Genomic DNA, 16,136 nt, shown 5'->3' with positions numbered 1-16,136 from the left:
GTGAGCAATTGATATCATCACAAGACTGACAACCTTGTTTTATGATGTGGTGCTACTGGGACAAATTCTCGCTGAGTTATTCCACTCTAGATCCACAGTAATTTCATTTACCTGACCTTAGCCAAGGAGAGGCCAATTTACTGAAATTAGTTGGACTTCTACCAGTTTAAATGAAAGAAGAAGCCATTTCACTATCTTTAATGTGCAACTGAATTTTGTACAAAGAACTGAGAAACACCAACCCTATAAATGAGTAACAGCTCTTATTGCCAGGTTGGCTGTTCTGTTTATAGTAACAAATTGAGTTTTACTTCAGTAATCTACTGTCTTGAACAGCTGTTTCCCATTACAGGGATGTTGCCATGGCTAATGGGCTAACATTTTTCTCCTTATACCTCAGCAAAACTATTTTCTGTTTCAAACCTTTTCTTGGTAATTAAATAATATACCAAACCAACATGCTATCAGTTCTGCCAGAGAAATAGAGGTATTTCCACATCACAACCAGTGAACTAAGGAAAAAGCCATCCTTCCCATCACACAGGTCATCATGAACACAAGCCAGCATCTCCGATCTCCCATCTAGATGTACATGCTTCCAAATACATTTGGACATAAGTTCACAAACTTAGAAGATTAATATATTTCAGACACTTGTGTGTACTTAGAACATTTCCTTGGCTTAAGTAAAAATCTTCCCCACTTTTAGTACCAGAAAAAAACCAATCTTTTTAAAAACATTTCTACATCTGACTCATTTGCCCTAATGGCAATACACCAAATTGCAATGTGGAAGAAACAGGTTTGACATCTTTGGTCATCTCCCTAACACTGGATGGCTGAATGCATTCCTATCCATTCTTCCTTATTTGGAAAGGCAAAAAATGCAATGCAGAGATTTGCTGGAATATAATGCAAGCTTGAAAATGTTCCCCCAACTTCTCCCAGAAAAAAGGAACACCTGTGAGCTCTTCTCTGACTTTGAGCTACTGACTTCAGTAAATGATATTCTGTGTCAATATGACACAAAAGACCATCTTTCACAGCAACTGAACCCAAATTGACTAGCACTGACATTAATGACAGTTACCCACACGTACAAGTGAAGTAACATGTAAGTTGTGACGCTCTAAGAGATCCTGTAAAACAGTCCCCTTGATACAATTACAAAATGCAAGAAAATAATTTAAAAAGCAAACTGCAACAAAGGATACTTCCATTCTACTAGACTAATGCAGGCTCTTCGTATTGGATTGTTGAGGGATAAACAGAAAAGGGCACGGGGTGGCCGACTATTGGACGTATTACCCTGTTTTTTGCTCTTGGCATATTGCTGGCGTTTTCTTTGGGACAGAGATCCTACAGGCTGGGCTGTGGTGGTACTCATGTTTTGGGCAGCCTTTGCTTGTCTAGCAGCATCGATTGCAGCTTGCCAAGATAGAACAGTTTGCTTGGATGGTGCTGAACTGTTTGACTGAATAGCTGGTCCGTCACCAGGGAGAGGAATCCTGGTGCTACTTGCATAGTTCACCTCTGTGGGACAAAAGAAAAAAAGTACTTGGTTATAATATTTTTATGCTAAAATGTGTCCTAATCCAAAATGATTGTTTTAAGACCTCAGGGCAATGTGATGCTTCCATTACATATCCAAATATATATATGCACACACTTGTGCTGTGGTACATTCAATTGAACAGTAGCAAAAAAAAACACTCAGGAATCAGTTTTATAACTTCAAGATTGATGTAAGTGTTGAGACACAAATACTTCTCATTTTGATTCTTCCACTTGCAATGTCTTTTTCCAACTGGTTGGAAGCCTTCCTGTCCTTGTGTTTACGCAGTAAAACATACCTACCCCTTAAGATCATGCTTGCTGCAGCACCTTAGCATTTACTACTCTCTCAATTTATTTTGTCGAAAGAGTAGTTGTTTAAAATTCTTACGCATTGTTCAATTAAGAATAAGCAGTAAGGTAGAGGGGGAAGTCCTGTAAGCAAGTTAAATCTTGCCCTGCTTTGCATTCTCAAAGAAAACTGCGTGGATGCCTCCCACAAGCAAAGATCCAATATTGTCTGTGATAAACACTTTCATGAAGCTCTGCTGTCTTTCGCACTAGCAATCACAATCATGAACCCATTGTGAAAGGATAAGCTTCGGTTCTGTAAAAGGATGGTGTTCGGTTTTGCTTCTTCAAGAGAATTTAAAAAATAAACTGCACCTTCCAAATAATAATCGAGTCCTCTTTATGCAGATGACAGCAAAGAGGCAAAACACCACCTCCTCGCAAGGATCCTTCCTCGCGAGCTCTTTGACTAGCGCAACAGTCTACTCCTACATGCACCTGTAGGAAGGAGAGGCTCCTGAGTGCGATTCAAAACTTGATGCCTGGGTGGGGAAAAAAATGGAGGAACGGCACAATATACGTGCTGGGAATTCGGGCTGGCAAGAGAGATGACTGTGAAACGGATCTACCCAGGCAGGGGAGGAAAAATCGCTCCCCGTGAAGCAGCGGAGTGGCAGGCTCCAGACGGGGGGCACAGACCGCGGGAGCGCCGCGAACGCGCGTGGCCGCGGACGAGGCCGGCGCCGGCCCCCGCTCCGGGGGCGCGGGAGCCCTAAGATGGCTCCCCGGGATGGCGGCGGGGAGTGGGGGGGTCACGGCGGGGCCCCCACGGAGCCGCCGCGGGGAGCGGCACCGGCGCGGCGAGCGCTGGCCAGCGGCGGCGCATCAACAGCTGGGTGACACGGGGGGCAGAGCCGCCGCGGGGGCAGAGGTGGCACATCTACCTCCAACATTTTCCCAAAGCATCCCTGCTTCCCCTCCCGCCCCCTATTCCCCCCCCCCCTCAGATATAAAAGCAATGGCACAGCCATCTCCCCCGCCTTCCGCCTGCCCTTCGGGATGCCATGAAACGTGGCTCGGCGCAAATAAACCACCCACCTACCCATCTATCTATATATCCATCGTCTTTTTAAATGGATGCTTGAAAGGGAAACAAAGCCCCGGTGACTGCGTTCCTCGGGGGCAACACAAACTTGCGGCTGATTGAGGAGGGAGGAATCATTTATAAACAACAGCGGGGGCTGTGGCAGCGCCGGAGCCCGTCGGCGGAGCGGATTAGCGCCGCGGAGCCCCGCGTCTCGCCCCCGTGCGCCCCGCCGGGCAGGGGCCGAGCGCATCGCACCCGCCGCCCTGCCCTCGGCCCCCGCCGCCCTCCCGCCCGGCGCGGGGCAGCCCCCCGGAGCCGCAGCACCGGGCAGGTTGGTCCCCAGTTACACATGGATGAGGCAAACGCAGCCCCAGCCGTGTCCTCCCGCAGCTGGTATTAATGGCCCCAGGACAAGAGACAGACGCGCATAAATCCACTCGCACGTTGGTCACACGCCGAGGGCATCACCTTGTCCCGCCTTCGTCTCATCCCCTGCCCTTCGCGGTCCCTCCTCGAACATAGCCGCTCATTCCGACCCCATCCCAAACCGACCCCATCCATCCTCAACCCCTTCCCTAATCCCCCCCAATCCCCGACTCCCAAATCCCTCATAAATCCTCCCCCGCCCCCTCCCTCCTCTCAGCCCCAAGCATGCCGCTGCCCTTGGTGGGCGCCCCGGCTCTTACCTTCAGGGTGCTGCTCGGGCTGCTGCTGCTGGTGCATTTTTCTCACTTTCTCCAGCGTGTGAGAGGAAAATGAAAAAACAAAAATGGGCAGAGACGCCCCCCAACCCCACCCCGAGCCAGGTGCGCGCTGCCCCTGCGCTACCCGCTACCCGACCCCCATGGTAGTGACTAGAGACGTGCGAGGGGCTGCTGCTGCTCCTCCTCCTCCTCCTGCCGCTGCTGCTTCGCCGCTGCCAAATCCCTCAGAGTTTGGGCCAACATGACACTCACATCCGGGTGACACGGGATCTCTCCATCCCTAGCAACCCGGCTGCTGCTGCTGCCGCCGCCGGCTCCTCGGTCCCCCTCCTGCCGCTGCTGCCTTGCTCCCCGGTCCCCCTCCTCCTGCCGCCGCCTGCTCCGCCTCGGTCCCCCTCCTCCCGCCGCCGCTGCCGCCGCCCGCTCGCAGTCCCCCTCCTCCCGCCGCCGCGGGCTTTAACTCCCTCGCTGCTGCCACCGCCGCCACCTGCTGCTGCTGCGGCCGGGCGGGGGCGCGGGGCTGCTCCGACCGCCCGGAGCTCCGGCACCGCAAATGGACCCGCGCCCGCCGCCGCCTTAACCCCGTCGCCGCCGCCCCGCGCCCGCCTCGCCCGGTCCCGCCCGAGCCCCCTGCCCAGGGGCCGACCGCGGGGTCAGCGGCTTTAGCATCTCCCCCTCCCCGCGCTCCGGGCACAGCATCCCCGCTCCCGGTAGCTCAAGGCTCTCCGGTCACTCCGTCCCTGCCCGCACTCTCTGCCCTCACCGCCAGGAAAACCCCCGAGTTATCCCAACCCCGAGCTCTCCGCTGGCCTGTTGAAATGCCGTCATTCTGACTTCAAGCTAACACTGGGATCTTCAAAGTTTATCCAAATAAATAAATTGACTTTGAAAAAAATTCATTTTGGCGTTACCTCCCACTACAGAACCCTCAAACATTCTTTTAGGCTTTGTCTCACTTGGTGGTGAAGCAACCCCTGAAATACCGTGTACTGATACACGTGGCTGGAGGGACCGTGAGCTGTTACCACAAAGGAGAAAACTCAGAACAGCCACCTTTCCTTACGGCAAGGCAGTGTTTCAGTCACTACAAAAAGTGATTAATGAAGTCCAATAAGAATTATAGACATTAATTCTAATTCGAAACAGAACTGATTCTTCAAAAGTTTGTTTTCCCGCAATGAACATTTTCCCGCATTTTTAAGGAGTATTTAATTATTTCCTTTGAACAAGCCACAGTCAAACCCAGTGGGTTTGAACCCATATCTTTGACCAAAAGTGGTATTTTGTTAAGAAAACGTTTTCATGAAACTATTTCTACTACACCTTTCCTCTGCCACTTCCCTATTTATGTCCCTACCCACTCTTTCATCCATTCTTTGTCCACAACTATCCCCATCTAATTAATAATAAATAACATCTACAAACGTTAATTAGAAGAAGCGCAATAAAACCTTAATACTGCTGATATTCTCCAGGGATCCAGTGAAGAATGCCCAGCCTCCAGCTTTGTAAGGAGCTCACTGTTAGGTAGAGTCTATCCTTTTTGGCTTTACCTTTGTTAATTAAAGAATTAAAAAAAAAAACCTAGCAGCAAGGCTGATTTAAAGAGTAGCCTTCCACGGATACTTCTTGACCTCAGGTTCAGCGCATGCTCTATTCTGATTTTCTGACCTGAGTGGCTCAGCTGTTGCAGGTTTGGTTGATTTGAGAAGGCACCACACCCTCTTCACAGCTGTCATTACAGCACAGGTGTTTCCAGTTTAAATAGTCTTAACGTACTTTGGTACTTGCCTTATATGTCCAGAAATTAATTAGGACTTCTGCTCTCCACAATCAGATATTTAGGTGTCAAAAATGATTGGTAGATTTTCAAAAGTATCTAAATCAAGATTAGTTGCCTAACAACCACTGCAGGCACTGAAGAAGGCACCTCATGTGCTTAGCAGGAGTTAGAGCCTAACCTAAGTACCTAAGAAGTATCTTGGCAAAGCTGGACTCCAGCATTCAAATAATTATTTTTAAATGAGACTTATGAATTTAAGCACTGAGGCACTACTGAGAAATTCGTATCTAATAAGGCCTGGATCTAACACAAACAAAAACATCCCCCAAAAAACAGCTGCTTCCCTTGCAAATGTTTTCATAAATTTCCCGATTTTGGCTTCACCAATGTCTATTTTCTAACCCCCAGTCCTTATAATGACCACAGCAATATGTACTGGAAGCTACCAAATACTTCTCAAAACCAGTAAAACCATGAAACAGAGAGAAAAAATTTCACAGTTGGTTCAAACTTGTAAGCATACGGTTGTGCATATCTCAAAAGCTAACTGTTCCTTTATTGCTAGATCAAATTACCTACTTTATTTTCAAAATCAAAATTAGAGTTTAAAAGGAAATGCAAGTCCGTTTAGAAAGCTTTGAGAAAGTCTTAAGGAACACTGATAGCCTTCAGTTACAAAAGTGCTAATGATTGAAGCCATCAATTCCTCTCTGAACAGCTGTTTTCCCTTCTTCTAGAAACTGTCCAGTGGTTTCCCTAAGATTGCTTCACTTTTCTGTCACTTTTTTTCATATTGGTTACTCATTCCTGAATGAAATGACCAGCATTCTGTGGGTGTTTTAGAATATGTCCCAGCTACTGTGACAAGTGATGACATTTTGAATGGAAACAACCATTGTTCAGAGAAGAAAGAAATACGGATGTTGCCATCTGTCGTACCTCCGTGCCACACCATATTCATTGTACTTCATTTATAGGTTACAGAATGGTAGAGCAGGGAGTAGATACATTCAATATTATAATACATTTATTGCAGGTTTCCAACTAAATTACCATCATTCCCCTCTTGATAACATTTACTGCTTCTCAGGGATTTATTCTCTGTAAGGGAAAGAGGCAGATGAAGAAACTGCCTCTTGTGGACATCATAGAAGCAGAGCCCGTTAAGAATTTCGGAGTGCTGTGCAGAAGGATAAACCTGCTTAACCAAAACCTCAGCCACTAAGAACTCGTGGAGTGGAGCACAGCAATACTGTGCAGCAGATCATTGCAGGACGCAAAAACAAATCCAGTTGCAATGCATGTGGGAGGAACTTACGTAACAAATACGGAATTTTATAAAAAAGGGGAAGCTCCAGAAGTAGCCTCATCTTTAACAAGGCAGGGACTCTCACTCATGTGAGTTAATCCATTATTAATTCTAATAGTCCAGATGAAGTTATTACTATGCTAATATATACTAAACTATTACTATCCTTATTCATGGGAGGAATATTTTAAGGAAACATGGCTATGCTGCAAACAAGGACTTGCAGGATTAATTCTTGTCCATGCTATGCATTTCCTTTTCATTTTGTATATCTTTTCAGGTGCATTCTCTCTTTTTGCCTAAAGAATTATATTTTCATTCTTCTCATCTAAAGTATGATGGAGCTACAGTTTGAGTTTGAAGAACTAATTCAAATTTTTATCTAAAGAAGACCATGATGAAATTTAAATCTGTCCATATATTGTTTATGTCAGATCAGTGAATATCACATTTCTGATGTCACTATGAGTAAGGGTGACTCTTTAAAGAACTGAAAATAGCACATTGTTATTGTGGATGTAGTTTATACAGACAAATATAAAAAGTGCATACTTCTGAAAACCCATTAACTTGGATCTCAAAATAAGATAAAAATGTGCATAAATGGATTTTAAAATACATTAATCCACTGAGGATAAAAATTATGAGAGGGAGGCTTAATTGTCCACGTTATTGACCTTATCCACAGTTGAGATTTAATAGGTAAAAGAACTTTCAAGAAGATATAACACTGAATTTTTAGATGTCCTCTGCAAGAATAGTCTTTTATGTTTTTGCATCATTGGTTTCCAATTTTCATGAGCAAAGTATCCTGATACTAAGCAAAATTTTGATTTTCTTCTCTCCTATTTAGCACTTGAAAAAAAATTCCAGATACAAGAAACCTACCACACTGAGGTCTTGCCATGTAATCATTTGCATATAAGCTCACCAAAAATACAAGTTTTTGAAAGCTGAATGTAAATGTAGTAACACTACCTCAGTCTAGCTGGAGATTTAGCTCTATATTTTGTGCAAAAAATATCATTGTGAAAACCTGTACAAAGACAGGGAGAGTGAGAGGGAGTGAGGGAGAAGGAGGGAAAGAAGGAGGGAAGGCAGCAGGGTGCACAGACAACCCTGTTTTCATTTGATTGGTTGATCTGAAGCTTCAAGTGTTTCTCAGATTGCTGTGGATTAAAGAAATGAGTGATGCTCTCCAGTATTACTTACCAACTCAACAAAAGTCCAATTTAGTTTTTCCATCCTCTCTGTAGAACTTTATAGAATGGTACTCAGATAGCAAGGAACAACTGCAAACATGATTTTGAATTAAATACTTTCTTTTATATGTCTGCAACTATATTTTTCATTCTCTATATGCAAGTATAAACAGTGTAATCTGCTCTGAACACAATAAAAATCTGTCGAATTTAAAAACCAGTTGGACTTTTTCAAAACAAATTACTAAGAATGTAATGAAATGTGTTTTCCTGACTAATTAGATTTTTTGGCTTTGTGTGGCTTCAATTAGGATGCTATTACTCAGCAACACAGTTTATATTCTTCCAGCAGTTCCCTCTTCTAGCTGCAGTTCTTCACTATTTTCAGTGTTTACCATATCTTTTCACTAACTTGCTTTGACTGAAAATACAGCTAATCAAAAGTTGCTGGATATTCTGTTGCTCTTTATCTCAAAGCTTCATTTGCTAGTAGCCAAAAATCAAGAAATCATCTTCTCCTTGCTCCCCTCTGATCTACAGTCATGGATTGTCTTCACATTTTTCTCCAGGGATCCCCTGTTATTAATAAATACTTTCCACTCCATGTGTTATCCACCTTCCAGAGCTCTCGCATGCCTGCTCCAGTCCTGCTCCTCTGGGGCCCAAGTGATTTGGCTTTGGTGGGCACCAGACTGGGTTTCCAGCCAGAAATTATTTCCAGCTCTATTACTGTGCTAGCAAGGTGAATTGAAGCGGTGACAGCAGGACTACATCACCTTAAATTTAGAGTATCCATATTTAGGATAGAAAATATTTAAACTGTTGACTGCAGGAACACATTTCAAACTGTCATTTAAGTAGATTCAAAATTTTCTCTCAAGAGTTTCATCTCTATTTTTAGGGCTTGGTAGAATGATGATTTCACAGATGGGCAACACAGCCAGCTACCAAAAAAATTCCACTACACATAATTGTGCTTGAAAATGTCACAGCAAAATGGATGCATGACTCACAGTATCAGCACATGTGCCTCATGCAAACAAATAACTTTTATAAATACAAGCCACACTCCAGATTTTTTTCAGAATGTTCTGCTGGTGGCTTGTGATGGAGTTTCAAAACCCCGCACCGGAGGCTGGAAGACTACTAAAAACTGCACAGACTTTAGACAAGCAAACACATTCGTGTGGGGGCTCTCCCCCGGCGCCTGCAGGAGACAACAGCCAGGCAGCTGCAGCCCTCGGCGGGGCCGTGGGAGGCTCCGGCAGCGGGGGCGGCCGGTCCGACAGCCCAAGTGGGAATTCCAGCCCCGGGAGCTTCTCCCACCGCTGCCCGTGGGAGCTGCCCCGGGCGCTGCCCAAGCGCTGCTGCCGAGTGCAGCCCAGCCCAAAGGAAAACACGCTTTAGGGCAGAGTCCTGCTCTTCCTACAGAAGCCCTTTGATTTCTCCTATGAAAGCCCAAATGATCCCTTTCAAATGTAAACTTGCTTTGCACTTTTAAACCAATTCTATCTGCTGTGCTATCTGGAAGTCTTTTTGCCAGAACAAGTAAAATTTATTAGCTCTGTATGAAATATTAACAAACTGACAGAGACATTAGGGAATATGTAAAAATTCGTGTGTTTTAACATTTAGCAGAACACAGTGAAATCAAATTCTCAGGTTACTAATCAAATTCTTCAGTTACTAAACATGGCACATTACTTGGGCTTCAAAAAATGCTTCTCTCTTGGCAGATAGAGGAAACTTGAATTTAGCTCATTTCTCTGTAGAACCTTTCCCAAACAGATTTTAAACACTACTTTGAGGGACATTCCTTGTCATAAGAAGAGTACAGCTGCACGGTTGAGCACACCGAGGTCAAGAAATGTCCTACTTCATTCTGGGGCTGTATCATGACACAGTTTCACATGATCCATTCTGCCTTTTGCAGGAATACGCACTACGCCGTGTGCGAGGCAGCCGGCACTTACAGCCAGAAACGGAAGGCAAATATTCATATTTATCTTTTCAAACCATTAATTAATTTATGTATTCAGCAATGGAATATGGCACAAAATGTATTCCAAACTTACTTTGTTGGAAGGCAATTTTCTACTGCAGCAAAAGCACATGGGATTTGCCCATACCTGTTTCACAATGAGCAGGTCTAGAAATAGGCACAAACTAGTTTTAAAGTAGGAATTAACAACAACTGTAAGAAGAAAGCTTTCTCCCTGTGCAAAGTGGTACCTACTGGGGAAAACTCAGTCATGTCTCTGTCAGCATTGGCACCCCACACTGAAATAGGAACCACAGATAATGAGATCACAGGCCTATAGAATGAGGGGAGAGACACAATAACTGCATTAGAGAATAGGGGAAACAAATATACAATGCTGCTGAAGAGGAACACAAGTCCAGATTTTAGATCTGGAGCAAGTGTTTAAGATCATTTTTCTTTAAAATCTGGCATTCTTACAAATAGATCCAATGCGCTGCATTACTCACAGGAGTAAAAGACTGCAGTTCAATAATTTAGGAAGTGTGGTATAATCTCAATACTAAATGATTTGACAGTAATTTTTCAAGTGCCTCACCAGGTAGAACAGAGACTGTAATGTAAAAGTCCCATCTTTGGCTTTAACATTAACATCTTGAATAAATGATCAGTCTTTGGGTTTTTTGAGTATCTAAATACATGTATGAGCTACATATTATTCAAAAATTCCTTTCCCTGTCTCTCCAAATGCTGTAGGATGTCCAGATTTCTATCCTACCAAGTTTTCCTCCTGGCTTTATGGTGACATTCAACAAAACACAGGACCATGTTAGGTCAAATCTCTGACAATGATGCTTTCACTGGAGTTCAAAAAGCTTGAAAGGACAAAAGCATAAATAAGGAAGCAAAGTAAATATCCTTTCATATCATAAGACTTTACTGTGTAGCTCTTGACAACACAAAGACCATCTTAATAGACTAGGGAAACAAATCCCTATAGAAAAGCACTGAGGGATCACGTTAGTAGTAGACAAGGCAACAGAGGAGCTTTCAATCAGTAATAGAGTAGATGCAAATAACAAAATTCCTTTAGCACACTACAGACTCTCTCTTTATGTGTTTCAGTTAGCAGGTGCAATTACCAAAAGGGGCTTGTGAAATATGCTTTGTTACTTAGAGGTTTTGGGGATTTTTCTGTCATCAGAGACATCACTGCCCAAGCACATCAAATGAGGATGTGCTGTGATGTGTTTAATTCAATGGAAGTATTCCAGGTTTGCATCGTATTAATATTTCTAAAACAACCAACAAATTCTGTCACACTTTTGCTTTCTTCTGCGTGCCCTTGAAGCTAATTGAAAATCAGCGAGTGCAGCCAAATCTCAATATTTTATAATCACCTGCCTCACACAGTTGGCTTGTTGATGCAGTTCACTTACAGCTTTGAACTTATGTGTAAAGCTCCTTTCAATGACTGTGGAACTGGTGTCTCAAAGTAGGGTGCCACTTCCCAGGGAAGGGGGTGTATCCCACTATGGATATCGGCTTGAGACAGCTGACAGACCTGTCAACACCCTCTGCAATTTCAAACACAACAGAGCTCTCTTATGCATGCAAAATAAAACTTAGGATCAGGTGGATTATGTCTTGGGGCTTTTCCAGTTTGTTATTGTAGAGAATTCTCCAAGCATTTCTCTGTGCAGGAACCTAGCTGGGAAAACATTGGACACTAATATCTTCAGTCATTTAATATGCATGTTGCCTTTTTTTTTTTTTTTTCCCCTGTGGTCTTTATTTCCTGTCAAATAAAGGGATTATTCCTGAAAATGACTCTCACTAGATTCAGTAAGATTTTTATCCATTTCTACGTCTGAAAGGTTTGCATCATCAAATAAGAAACTAGAGATTATGGCTATGAAAATATGTGAATAAAAGCAAAAGGACAGATGCCGAATACATAAAAATTACTAAGGCATAATCTGTGTTTGCTGTTCCATATAAATACACAGTTAAAAAAAAAAAAAAAAACAAACAACAAAAACCAACACAAACACAAATAAAACCAACATAGAGTAAAATCTCAAAATTTATTTTCAGCTTCTAGCCCATTTAGTAGATGAGGGGTTTTTGTTTTGTTCTCTATAAAGGCAAGTCACTGAGCTTATTTATGGGCATATTTTAATTCTTTAAAGATACAGACTGCTTCCTCTTGTCTCATACTGAATTTAGAAAATTGTAAACAAACCAAATGGTGAATTTCACTTAAAGGTTCAATTTAGATAAGTTGATTTAGGTTTAAGGGCTCTGCAAAGCTGTAGCACATTTTGACCTACTTCGTGTACAAAACAGTGGGTCAAACAACACTTGATGACAGTGAAATAATTTTTAGCATTTTTAGCCCCCTGAGAGCTAATATGGCTAATATAGTACCTAGCAATATAAGCCACACGTGTGTGCCCTACGCATACAGAATCCCATTCTGGAGTCACACAGTGTGGGCAGGTTACAGCTGTACTTTGTATCTTACAGAGTCTTTCATAAATTCCAGCACAAATATATTTAAAAATTCAAAGTATAAACAAAGTTGAAAGAGAAAAACACATTTATTTCAAAAATTCTGGGAAAGAATTTGTCTCAAGCATCACTATTTTTGAATTTTTTCTGTCTCAGAGGAACTTCAGAACTGCTTTAGCCCTCAGTACACAGTGTTCTCAATGGAAATACAAATGATTGTGACCTTTGCCAAGGAGATCCCTGGCTAACAATACAGTTTCTTAGCATCTTGCAGTCAGGCACACACTCCAAGGTAAATTAAAGCATGTCAGATATTAGACCAGCCCCTAGATGTAGTCCTGGATTGCCAGAATGTGAAGACCCCTGCAAAGTACCTCTTTCCATCTGTGCCATGTCTCCACAGAGCAGCTCTAATTGGAGAACAAACTGTAGTTGAAAGTTTTCTTTCGGAGTGGAAAGGGGAAAAAAAGAGCTCAAAAATATTTCAGGCAGTTTTGACAACAACAAGGGAAAAAAGAAAAAAAAAGAGGACTGCAGACCTTATACTGCTTTCAGTACCTAGCACAAGAAAAGGTGGCTAATGCTGCCTTGCCCCTGCCCATATTCCTGAACTGGGGATCTCACCTGGGAACACTCAGCGGGAGGGACTGAGGAACATACAGCTCACATCCACCCAAGCATGGACACTCACTCCAGTTAGAGAGTAGCTGATTAAAATGAGGCATTAAACTGTGGCAGTGAGGCATGGTGCTGCTATGCCTGGGAGGGAGAGCTTCAGAACTCTGGAGAGAGCAAATGGAACAGGGACTTCAAAAAAAGCTGGCTGTGAACATATTTTTTAGAATAATAAACTGTTCAACTACTTAGAAAACATGGGGGACAAAGCTGTACAAAACCAGACAGGAAAGCTTCTTCATTAGGTTGAATTTTTGTCAAAAGTCTACCATGTAAACCCATGTGAAACATTATTTTTCTCCATCCTTCAAATCTAATTTTGTTTTCAGATACAATATTGCAATGTTCTAACTTCATCAGAAACATGAGTTAAATTATATGCAAATACAAAAGTTAGGGTTGCAGTGTGTGCATAGAAAATGGACTTGATCTTGCCTCTGATGGAGAGGTGCCCACTATAAAACCAGATGCCACATTTCATAGTGCATTAGCTGACACACTCTGCAGAAGGAGGGGCTTTGGCTTCCTAGAAATACAGCACATAATCTGAAAAACGCTGCAGTTTATTTTTTACCTCCACAGATTTACCTTTTGGCAAGCAGAGTCTGTATCTTTTCAGTCTGTGCCTGTTGCATCACCAAGCACCACCTTCTCTGCTGTGCAAATGAGCCAGCAATGCAGCAGTGGCCTGGGGGCAAAGGCTGACTCAGAACCACTGAAGCCAAACATCAATGCTTCCCCGAAATAGGCAGACACTTCAATATCATTGACTTCCATGAGATCTGGTATTTCTTTCAATTCAGCCATATCCAGTGCTAAATAATGGACAAACCAGGAGCTGGGGCAAGGAAGGGAGAGCAAGGGATTGCAAGAGCATGAGAAACATCAGCTATTCTAGGCATAAAAGAAGGATAAGACTGATGTGGATGACTAAGAATGTCAAAAGAGTTCTTGAGGAAAAATAGAGGGTATATGACATATATAAGAACATGAAATCCGAAGAGGATTAAGAGAATTATGAACTGGAACTGAAGGGATGCAAAAAACCCCCAAACCCAACAACAGCACTGTGTAAGGCTCCCAGAATTGACAAAATGAGAAGACTGCAAAGAAAAACAATAAAGGATCTCAAAAGACTTAAGTGATGTGAGGATCAACAGGGAAACAGCTCCTGAGCTGTTAACAGAACCTGTGCACGGCAGGAGTTAACAAAACAATAACATAAAGCAAGAAATGTAAATACCCACTTCTATTCAATAGAGAAGTGCAATGCCAGGAAAGAGAATGCAGGTTGCAGAGGAGGATGCTGTACAAATAAGATTTGTGGAAGAATTAAATAACCTTTGTGCCATCTAGAATAACCAGTAATACAAGGAAGCTGTGAGGACAGATTATATGCTTAAAATGTCAAACAGTGACCCTTTAACGGTGATTTTGCAGAAAGAACTCAGGGTGAACACAAAAAGTAAGTGAATGTTACTCCAGCCTTCAGAAACAGAATTTGAAAGAGCTGGGAAAGCAGAGATGACTCATTATAACCTGAGTGGCCAGTGGTCCTACTGATATTAAAGCAGGAGATCCATAACCAGGTATGGCATCAGAAGAAATAAAAAGTGTTCCATAGCAATCCACAATGGGACAACCTTTGCAAATACAGGATGTTTCAAGTTTCATTTCCCCACTTTACTTTGAAGTGAAGTCAATCTGAGACAACAGTTTGCAATCTTCCCCTGATTTCTGTCTTTTTTCCACAGATAACCAGTGGCTCACTACTTAGGCAGAACCAAACCAGAGCAGCATTCCCCATAGCTTCAGTGGGAATCTTACTAAAATCTGACAGCAGATCTGAAAGAATGGATACTTCAGGATCTGTCATGAGCCTATTTCAGCACCATAAAACAACCCCAAAGCTGACAGTTCTTCACAACAGGTAGTTATCTTATACTTAACTAGCTTTTTGTATGAAAGGTCAGCAGGCCCATCCTGCATCAGATCACTGGCCTTAGATTTAGCAGCATGAAGGAATTCACTGACCCTCTTAGATTCACAAGCTATCAGACAAAATTGAAGAATGTGAAATTTTTCTTTGTAACTAAAAGTTAGTTTAATTAAACCCTTTGTATCAAGTAAGTAACTTAGTCAACCAGAGAAAAAGAGGAGCTGGTGCCTCCCTGGCTTCTCCACACCTGAGCATGAAGTAACACTGTGTAGCTTCTTTTATTAATTGACACATTATCTGCTGTGAAGAGGTTGTTGAAGTAATGTCTGAAGCCTAAGAACTGCCAAGAAAAGGCTGCAAAATACATTTTATCCAACCATTCTCTTTATCAGATTCAGAACACTGCCCAGATTTTTCACACTAAATAAACTCACCACTATGCAACCTGCATTTCTTTTTCTCTACATATACCCCATTTTCTGAGTGCACATTCAAACAACCTTGTAGTTTTGCTCCCTTATGTCATTGAATGCTGCCTGATATAAATGTCTGGACATGCTTCTTACCTCCTTCCTGACCTTCCCCTAAGAGCCTCCCCTCTCCCATGTTTCAGGCTGTGCTGAAGCCACTACGGATGCTCTATCTGATGACATTACATCAAAGAGATCCATGCCAAAACTCCTTGGCCACCAGCATCACTGCTGAGGTCAGCATAGCTGGAAGAACAGGGCTAGTTAGCTAATTGCTTTACAGAGCAATCATGGGCAGTGCAGAGCTTGGAGCCAAGTGTTTTGCTGGGGCAGGCAGGCAAAATGCCATTGAAGGCACCTATTCCCTGGGCCAAAATTCCCCCCAGCAATGCCAGCCAGCACAGAGGTTTCTGTACGTGCTTATGAAACCAAGGAATAAGGTTTCTGTCGGTTTGCATCCCACGTAAGCACAGCAGTAATTGTCTGGTTTAATTACAATCAGTCTGATGATTTGTGGGCACCCCTAAACAGTAGCTTTCATCACTTTGTATTGATTTTATCAGCATCAGGAAAGGTTATTTATTTAGGATAAAATCATGGAATTACTGAAACCAGAGGGAGCTCTGC

At 42.9% G+C, this 16,136-nt stretch overlaps 1 protein-coding gene across 9 annotated transcripts in view; it reads right to left on the bottom strand.

Moving 5' to 3' along the window:
- CACNA1D (calcium voltage-gated channel subunit alpha1 D) overlaps positions 1-5,375 on the bottom strand; it is a 170,809-nt gene extending 165,434 nt beyond the window's left edge. For 6 of the 9 annotated variants that reach the window (XM_069028115.1, XM_069028117.1, XM_069028120.1 and 3 more), the window contains exons 1-3: positions 5,088-5,297; positions 3,619-3,663; positions 1,215-1,533 (exon numbers count right to left, since the gene is read on the bottom strand). In XM_069028115.1, the coding sequence (XP_068884216.1) occupies positions 1,215-1,533; positions 3,619-3,655 (356 nt within the window). In that variant the 5' untranslated portion in view covers positions 3,656-3,663; positions 5,088-5,297. The other 3 variants (XM_069028123.1, XM_069028122.1, XM_069028118.1) reach the window with 3 other exon arrangements.
- Positions 5,376-16,136: the final 10,761 nt, after the last annotated feature.

This window comes from Aphelocoma coerulescens, chromosome 12 (genome assembly GCF_041296385.1).
Source record: "Aphelocoma coerulescens isolate FSJ_1873_10779 chromosome 12, UR_Acoe_1.0, whole genome shotgun sequence".
Lineage (NCBI taxonomy): Eukaryota > Metazoa > Chordata > Aves > Passeriformes > Corvidae > Aphelocoma > Aphelocoma coerulescens.
Note: the sequence above shows the minus strand (reverse complement) of the source record. Positions and strands in the feature narration are given on the sequence as shown.